The sequence below is a fragment of the Grammomys surdaster genome, unplaced genomic scaffold (genome assembly GCF_004785775.1).
Source record: "Grammomys surdaster isolate TR1022 unplaced genomic scaffold, NIH_TR_1.0 350, whole genome shotgun sequence".
NCBI lineage: Eukaryota > Metazoa > Chordata > Mammalia > Rodentia > Muridae > Grammomys > Grammomys surdaster.
This window is the reverse complement of record NW_021604769.1, coordinates 886,600-896,392: the sequence shown is the minus strand read 5'-3', so window position 1 is coordinate 896,392 and position 9,793 is coordinate 886,600. Positions and strand designations below refer to the sequence as shown.

The following is a 9,793-nucleotide window of genomic DNA, read 5'->3' as shown; positions in this document are numbered from 1 at the left end:
ATCTTTTCAGATCTAACAAAGAAGCTAAGCTCCTATTGTACATGATATGCATATACTATCATAAGGATAATAATTTCAGGTCACTTAGTGTATTCAGAAATTATTTGAAATCTGTGTGTTCATCATCTTTTTGGACTATGTTTTAGAAGCACAAACTTTTGGATCACTTATTTCTACTTCAGGTTTTCTTTTTTAAAAATATTTATTTAATTATTTTATGTATGAGTAAACTGTAGTTGTCTTCAGACACACCAGAAGAGGGCATCAAATGCCATTACTGATGGTGTGAGCCACCATGTGGTTGCTGGGAATTGAACTCAGGACCTCTGGAAGAGCAGCCAGTGCTCTTAAACGCTGAGCCATCTCTCCAGCACCTACTTCAGGTTTTCAAAGTCAACACAGAACCCCTTGACTTTGTATATGCCAAGAAATCATTTGATATATCTCCCCGTGTTTTTCCATAGAAATGTTTGTATGTTAGGTAATGTGTAAGAGGACTGCACAGGTATTTTTACTTACATGCTATTAGGTTTCTTCAAAACAAGAAAACCTGAGTGCAATGAGTAACCCTAAGCTTATTCTTCAATCTGACCAATATGGAATGTGATAAAAACTCCAGATCTTCTATTTTCATATGTTAATGTTCTGTAGATCTATACATAGAAGTAGAATTATTTGCATTTTAAAAGCTCTTAGTATATATATATATATATATATATATATATATATATATATTATTGGCAAATGTCTTACATATTATCACAAGTAAATAATTATTAAGTGCTACAATGTGGTAGTAAGCATATCAGGAATAAATATATAGAGAAAAATAAATTTAATCAATGTTCTATCAATGACTATCTACAAATTAAAGACTTGATTTTCTTTGTCATATCTATATCTATATCTATATATATATATATAGATATAGATATATATAATTATCTATACATGTACAACTGTAGGTATAGCAAAATTCTTAAATCCTGAGAGTATTATGGTTAGAGGCTGGATGACATCTTGGCTAGATATTAGGTGTATAAGGATCTTTTTCAGAGTAACTAATGCCTAGTATTGAAATTAAGTGACTCCCCTCAATATAGTTAGGAAAAGCAAATTTCATTGGAAGATAATTAAAATTTTCTCTGATTTATGCTATTATTGGTACAGTTTAAAGATACATATTTGTGTATTTCTCTTCACATGCTTGCATGTGTATATATGTAGATGTACATAAGGGTCTATGTACATTTTAAAGGGATTTTTTTCAAAATAAATGAAAATGTTTGGAGATATTTTATTTACTCTATGTTAGATCATAAAAACTCACAAAATGACATTTGAAATCTATTGACTATGCAATGATTTCTACTCAAAACAGAATTTTTCATAAACCCGATGGAAAGCTACAACTACACAGTGGTGACTGAGTTCATTCTAGTGGGTATAACTGACCGGCCTGAGCTGCAGGCTCCATTGCTTGGATTGTTCCTCATCATCTATCTAATCACACTGGTGGGCAACTTGGGCATGATCATCCTTACCATGGTGGACTCTAGGCTACACACACCTATGTATTTTTTTCTCAGACACCTTGCTACTACTGACCTTGGTTATTCAACAGCTGTGGGACCAAAAATGTTAAGAAATTTTCTTGTAGAACAAAATACAATTTCATTTTATTTTTGTGCTGTCCAGTTGTCTTTCTTCAATATGTTCATTGTTAGTGAATTTTTTATTCTCTCTGCGATGTCTTATGACCGTTATGTCGCTATCTGTAAACCACTCCTCTATAATGTCATTATGTCACAAAGAGTGTGTTGGGTCCTGGTGACAATTCCTTACCTTTACAGTATATTTGTTGCTCTTTTAATCACCATAAATATTTTTTCTTCATCCTTCTGTGGACACAATATTATCAGTCATTTCTACTGTGATGGTCTCCCCTTGATATCTCTGCTCTGCTCATATAAAAAGGAAAATGAAATGATAACTTTAATTTTATCAATTATCAACTTGATTTCTTCACCAGTGGTCATTCTTGCCTCCTATTTGCTAATTCTCAGAGCTATTCTCAGGATGAAATCTGCTGAAGGCAGACAGAAGGCTTTCTCCACCTGTGGGTCCCATCTGACAGTGGTCACTGTATTCTATGGGACATTGATATTTATGTATGTGCAACCTAAGTCTAGTCACGCCTTAAACACTGACAAGGTGGCTTCTATCTTTTATGCCCTAATAATCCCCATGTTAAATCCCTTGATCTACAGCTTGAGGAATAAAGATGTAAAATATGCTCTTAGGAAGACAGGGAAAACCATACACAATATCTTCTCATAGAACTCAGTTATTATTAAAGTTATCATTCTTCATATCAAATAAATTTAATTGCTTTATAATTTTCAGTGAAGAAAACAGTAAAAAACAATGTTTCCCTAAAGAGAAAAAAGGCTATACACAATACAACTGAAGAAATGAATTAACACAGTGAATTTTTTATGTCTACAACGGAATGTAACATTACATTGATAGTATATAAGAAATAATAGGACAGGTATCTTTAGTATCTTATATTTATTTTATTTATTTAACTACAAAAATTTGTAGTTAAATTTGCTTACTCATGCCTGTGTATTTATTGGTATGAAAATGCATTATTAATATCTTTAGTATATACACTCATTTGTTATTTATATATATTTCAATTTAAGTGTTTTTTTTAAAAAGTTCTTTATCTCTGTATCCGAATAGTGAACGTTATCATGTTGATATGAAGATTCCAATAATATTTGAGCACACATTTGCTTCCATTCCACAGGGAAGCTAATATCATCATGATTACACATAACGTTTATTTCATATCACATTTTATATGATTGCAATAGAAATACTTAACACCATATATTTATGTATTTAGTAGTTAAATAGTCCATAATTTCAACATATCATCTAATATTGAATAATTACCAATTTTGTGTGTGTTTGTGTGTGTGTGTGTGTGTGTATGTCTGTTTTTGTGTGTGTGGACGTGTGTGTGCATGTATGTGTGTGTGTCAGATTGCTTGACTCTTTCCATGATATCTACTGGTACTTTTCTTCTGTCTTATTATTGAATTAATCTAAATTCATACTTCTTTTTACTGAATGATTTAATGTTTTCTTTCTAAATGTAAAGTATATGTAGTATGAGTATATTCTACCATATTATACTAATTATATTACACTAAATTATATAAGTATAATTGTTGTATTAAAGCATGTTTATTATACTAAATTTTGGTTATTGAGTGAAATGCCATCTCTATGATTAATCAGACTATGGAAGCAGAAGGATGAGGATACCAAGGACAGCATGGGCTAAAGTAGTTAGTTTGAGGTCTATCTATTAACATAGTATAACTTGTATAAAGAAACAAAAACTATAACTATTCATGCAGGAATACCTTAAATTTTGCTTGGCAACCATTTTACTGACTTTTACATCAAAGCCTAGCTAATATAATAACATTATATGAGTGGAATCAAGTATAGGTTTAAATATATCTGTGGAAAAGAAAGTTATCACCAGGTTGATAATAAAAAACTATAAACATATGTCCAAAAAATGGTACACCATACCACAAGGACACTTGCTAAAATATGTTCACAGCTTCTTTATTTGTAATAGCAAGAAAATGGAAACAGCCTAAATGTCCCTCAAACAAAGAATGAATAAAAATAATATGGTATATTTACACAGTGGAATACTATTCAGCTACTGAAATCAAAGACCTTATGAAATTTGCATGTAAGTAGATGGATGTAGCAAATATTGTGAGTGAGGTAACTCAGTTCAAGAAAGACACATGTTGCATTTACTCACTTGTACATGGATATTAGCCATAAAGTACTATATAACCATGTTACAATCCACACACTTAAAGAAATTAAGTAACAAGGAGAGTCCAAAAGAGGATGTTTGAATCTCACTCAGAAGGAGAAATAAAATAGACGTAGGAAGTTGCATGATAACAGGGGTGGGGATGAAGTGTGTGAGAACAGAAGTCTGGTATGAGAGAACTTGGAGAAAGGAAATCTGAGGGCCCATGGGCATCTCTAGGACATGCCAGATACTTGAGAGAATATAAGGGTGACTCTAGCAGAGACTCCTAACATTGAAACATATGGAGTCTGAAATGGCCACCTCCTATAGCCAGAGAGGACATCCCATCCCATAGAGGGTGGAGAACACCATACCGCCCACAAACACTTTTACCCAAAATTGTCCCTGCTTGTAAGTTATGCAAGGAGTAATATTGAGCAGAGTTTGAGGGAATGGACAAGCATTGACTGGACCAGTTTGAAATCCATCCCATGAGAGAGCACTAGCCTCTGACACTATTAAAGATTCTCTGCTTTGGCACACAGCAGACTACCTTAAGTGTAATCTGAAAGGCTTCATCCTACAGCTTCCAGAAACAAATGCAGAGACCCAAAGCCAAACAGTAGAAGAGCACAGGGTGTTTTGTAGAAGAGTTTGGGAAGAATTGAGAAAGCTAGAGGTGTCAAGGAAACCACAAGAAGAACAACAGAGCCAACTAACTTGGGCCAATGGGGCCTACAAAGATTTTACCATCAAAGAGTATGCATGGACTGAACATAGACCTCCTACACATATGTAGCAGATGTACAGCTTGGACTTAATGTGGGTCCCCTAACAATTGGAGAAGAGGCTGTCTTTGACTTTGACTTTCGTGTCTGCTGTTGATTACTTTTCTATCACTGTGCGGCCTGGTCTGGCCTCAGTGGAAGAAGATGCTTTTAGTCCTGAAGAGACTTGTGCCAGAGTGAGTGAGTACCTGAGGGGAGGGGGACTGAATGAGCAGAGAGGAGGGTGTTAGGGGCTGAGATTGTGGGACTGGAATGAAAGAGGGGACTGCAATCAGGTTATAAATTGAAAAATTAAATTAATTAGTGAAAACCAAAAACAAAAGCTACACTCTAAATATTGATGTTATACTTGGATCCAAAATACCTTAGTATAGTCCCAGCTAGAAGGAATAAATATTTTCAATTATCTTAAATTGTTAAAAAATTATATGAAAATACAATGTTCAGAATCCATATAAATAACCAAACTTTGTCATTCTTTGCACTATAGACTAAGCCAGGGCCTTAGGCATTCTTTAATAAAGAACGTCTGTCTATGTCTATCAATCAAATATATAAGCAATTTTCAAATAAACAGCATGAGATTAACTACTAAAACCTAACAACAATTCATTTCAAAATCTTGCTAATTAGTAAGAGCTCTATTACGTCTCAAATGAACTTCAATTCTGTTCAACCAACAGAATAAAAGAGATAGAAGGCTGCACCTGGAGCTGACCCTGTTCCACAGCTCTCTTTACCCAGATCCTACCCAGAAAGAGCAGGTCTCCCAGGAGTGGAGACACACCTGAGAGCATAGATGAGACCACCACTTCTGCTCAGATTCCTGGCCAAAGAGGTGACCCCCAGAACTGTCAGGACACAGGAACCAAGGAACAGCAGGGGAAAGGATCCTTCCAGTTTCATTCTGTACCACGGAGCTGACCCTGTGCTACAGCGCTCCATACCAAAATTCCTCCTGGAGAACTGGTCTCCCAGGAGTGCTGACACACAGGCTTACAGGAGGGACAAGCCACAGTCAGAGACAGCAAGATCAAATAACAAGAGAGATTTTCAGATGGCAAGAGGTAAGGGCAAGAAAACAAACAAAATATAACCAAGGCTCCTTGACATCATCAAAACCCAATACTCTCACCACACTAAACCCTGGATACTCCCAACACATGAGAAAAGCAAGACTCACATTTAAAATCACATCTTATGATGATGATAGAGGACTTTAAGAATGACATAAATAATTCCCTTAAAGAAATACAGGAGAACATAGGTAAACAGGTAGAAGCCCTTAAAGAGGTAATACAAAAATCCCTTAAAGAATTGCAAGAAAACATATACAAACAGGTGAAGGAATTGAACAAAGTCATCCAGGATCTAAAATTGGCAATAGAAACAGTGAAAAAAAATAATAATGATAATCACAAAGTGAGAGAACCCTGAAGATAGAAAACCTTGGAAAGAGATCAGGGGTCATAGATGCAAGCATTACCAACAAAATACAAGAGATAGAAGAATCTCAGGTGCAAAAGAAAGTGTAGAAAGCATTTACAACACAGTCAAAAAATACAAAATGCGAAAAGCTCCTAACCCAAAAATCCAAGAAATCCTGGATACAATGAGAAGACCAAACCTTAGGATAATAGGTATAGAAGAGAGCAAAGATTCCCAACTTAAAGGGCCAGTAAATATCTTCAACAAAATTATAGAAAAAACAAAAAAACAAAACAAACAACTTCCCTAACCAAAAGAAAGTGATGCCCATAAACATGCAAGAAGTCTACAGAACTTCAACAGATTGGAATAGAAATTCCTCTAATCACATAATAGTCAAAACAAAAAATGCACAAAACAAAGAATATTAAAAGCAGTAAAGGATAAAGGTCAAATAACATATAAAAGCAGACCTATCAGAATTAAACCAGACTTGTCACCAGAGACTATGCAAGCTAGGAAATCCTGAGCAGATGTCATATAGACCTTAAGAGAATACAAAAGGCAGCCCAGACTACTATACCCAGCAAAACTCTCAATTACTATAGATGGAAAAACCAAGGTATTTCATGACAAAACCAAATTTACACAATATTTTCCTACAAATCCTGCCCTACAAAGGATTCTAGATTGAAAACAACACAAGAAGAGAAACTATACCCTAGAAAAGGCAATACATAATCTTCTTTCAACAAACTCAAAAGATGATAGCTACATAAACATAATTCCACATCGAACAATAAAAATGACAAGAAGCAACAATTACTATCAAAAACTCAGATGACAGCAGATGCTGGTTTGGATGTGAAGAAAGAGGAACAGTCCTCTATTGCTGGTGGGATTGCAAACTGGTACAAACACTCTGAAAATCAGTCTGGAAGTTCCTGAGAAAATTGGACATAGTACTACCTGAGGACCGAGCTATACCACTCCTGGGAATATACTCAGAAGATGCTCCAACATGTAATAAAGACACATGTTCCACTATGTTCATAGCAGCCTTATGTATAATATCCAGAAGCTGGAAACAACCCAGATGTCCCTCAACAGAGGAATGGATACAGAAAATGTGGTACGTTTACACAATGGAATACTACTCCGGTATTAAGAACAATGACTTCATGAAATTCGATGGCAAATGGATGGATCTAGAAAATATCCTGAGTGACATAACTCAGTCTCTAAAGAGCACACCTACTGATAAGTGAGTACTCATAAGTGGATATTAGGCAAAGAGTGTGGAATGCCCATGATACTACTCACAGACCATATGAAGCTCAAGAGGAAGGAAGACCAAATGTGGATGTTTCAGTCCTATTTAGAAGGGGGAACAAATTAATCAATGGAAGTAGATGGTGGGAGGGACTTGGGAGGAAGAAAGGAGGGGGAAGGGTAAAAGAAGTGAAGAATTATGTATGGGAGGAGATGGAGGAGATGTACAGAGGGTCAGAAATTTGAACAGAAGCATGTAGCAATGGGGGATGGGGAACTGCAGGTAACAACCAGAAAGTCCCAGATGCCGGGAAAGCAAGAGTCTCCCAGGACCCCATGGGGATGTCATTAGTTGAAATACCCCACAAAGGTAAGGGAGAACCTTTCGAGACCATATCCAGAGGTTAGGCATGGTCCCCTGGTTGAGAGATGGGACCACTCACCCATCTCCAAAACTTTGAATTAGTATTAATATAGGGACAAATAGTGGAGCAGAGACTGAAGAAAAGGCCATCCAGAGAGTGCCCCACCTGAGGATTCATCCCACATGCAGACACCAAACCCAGACACTATTCAGATGCCAAGAAGTGCTTGCTGCCAGGAGCCTCATACAGCTGTCTCCAGAGAGGCTCTGCCAGATCCTGACCAATAGAGATACAGATGACAGCCAATCATCTGACTGAGCACAGGGTCCCCGATGGAGGAGTTAGGAGTAGGATTGATGGAGCTGAAGGGGCTTTATTTGGCATCAATGGGAAAAGAAGCCTTTGGTCCTGTGAAAACTTGATGCCCCAGGGTAGAGGAATGATAGAGTGGTGAAGATGGAGAGTGTGGGTGGATGGGGGTGCACCTATCATAGAAGTAGGGTAAGGGAGGATGGGATAGGTGTTTGTGGAGGGAAAGACAGGAATGGGGATAACATTTGAAATGTAAATGAATAAAATAAAAAGAAAATAATTTTTCCCTCGGGGAGCAGCAACAGAAAAGACTTTATTCCTGAAGTATTGTGGTTTTATTGTTTGTTTGTTCGTTTGTTTGTTTTTGTTTTTTTCTGGATTTTTTTTGGTTGTTGTTTGGTTGGGTTTTTTTTTTTTGGTTTGTTTGTTTTACATTTTTTGTTTGGTTTTTTTTTTTTGCTTTGTTTATTTTTTATTGGATACTTTATCTACATTTCAGATGCAATCCATTTTCCTCATTCCCCCCACACACAAGAACCCCCTATCCCATCCCCGCTCCACCTGCTTCTATGAGGATATGCCCCCATCCACCCTCCCAGTCTCACCTCCTCACCCATAAATTCCCCAACACTGGGACATCCAGCCTTCACTGGGCCAAGGACTTCCTCCTCTCCCACCTACGCCTGACAATGCCATCCTCCCATACATATACAGCTGGAGCCATGAATAACTCCCTATGTGCTCCCAGGTTGGTGGTTTAGACCTTGGGAGCTCTGGTTGGTTGGTATTGTTGCTCTCCCCATGGGGCCACAAACACTTTAGCTCCTTCAGTCTTCTCTCTCACTCCTCCTTTGGGAATCCCATGGTCAGTTCAATGGTTAGCTGTGAGCATCCAACTGTATATTTCAGACCTCTGGCAGACAGCTATATCAGGCTCCTGTCAGCATGGACTTCCTGTCATCCACATCAGTGTATGTCTTTGGTGACTGCACAAGGGATGGATACCCAAGTGGAGCAGTCTCCAGATGGCCCCTCCTTCAGTTTCTGTCCTGCACTATGTCTCCATATTTGCTCCTATGAGTATTTTGTTACTCCTAAGAAGAACCGAAGCACGCACACTTCGGTCTTCCTTGTTCATGAGCTTCATGTGATCTGTGAGTTGTATCTTGGATATTGTGAGCTTTTGGACTAATATCCAATTATCTGTGAGTGCATACTATGTGTTTTCTTTTGTGATTGGGTTACCTCATTCAGGATGATATTTTCTAGTTCTATTCATTTGCCTTCGCATTTCATGAAGTCATTGTTTTTAATACCTAAGAATATTCCATCGTGAAAGTGTATCACATTTTCTGTGTCCTTTCCTCTGTTGAAGGACATCTGAATTCTTTCCAGTTTCTGGCTATTATAAATAAGGCTGCTATGAACATAGTGGGGAATATGTCTTTGTTATATGTTGGAGCATCTTCTGGGTAATTGCCCAGGAGTGGTATAGCTTAGTCCTCAGGTAATGCTATATCCAGTTTTCTGAGGAAATGCCAGACTGATTTCTAGAGTGGTTGCACTAGCTTGCAATCCCACCAAAAATGGAGGAGTGTTCCTCTTTCTCCACATCCTTGCCAGCATCAACTATCACCTGAGTTTTTGATCTTAGCCATTCTGATTGCATTTCCCTGATGACTAAGGATATTGAACATTTCTTTAGGTGCTTCTCAGTCAGAGTTTCCTCATTTGAGAATTCTTTGCTGAGCTCTGTATCCCATTTT

At 37.2% G+C, this 9,793-nt stretch overlaps 1 protein-coding gene across 1 annotated transcript; it reads left to right on the top strand.

Annotated features, from left to right (window-relative positions):
- The first annotated feature begins 1,398 nt into the window (after positions 1-1,398).
- Positions 1,399-2,340, top strand: LOC114631027 (olfactory receptor 8K3-like). The gene has a single exon (XM_028779334.1). It carries the CDS (start codon positions 1,399-1,401, stop codon positions 2,338-2,340), a length of 942 nt encoding a protein of 313 aa, XP_028635167.1.
- Positions 2,341-9,793: the final 7,453 nt, after the last annotated feature.

What these genes read in the sequence shown, in the direction of transcription:
- LOC114631027 (XM_028779334.1), top strand. Translation starts at nt 1,399, where the DNA reads ATGGAAAGCTACAACTACACAGTGGTGACTGAGTTCATTCTAGTGGGT.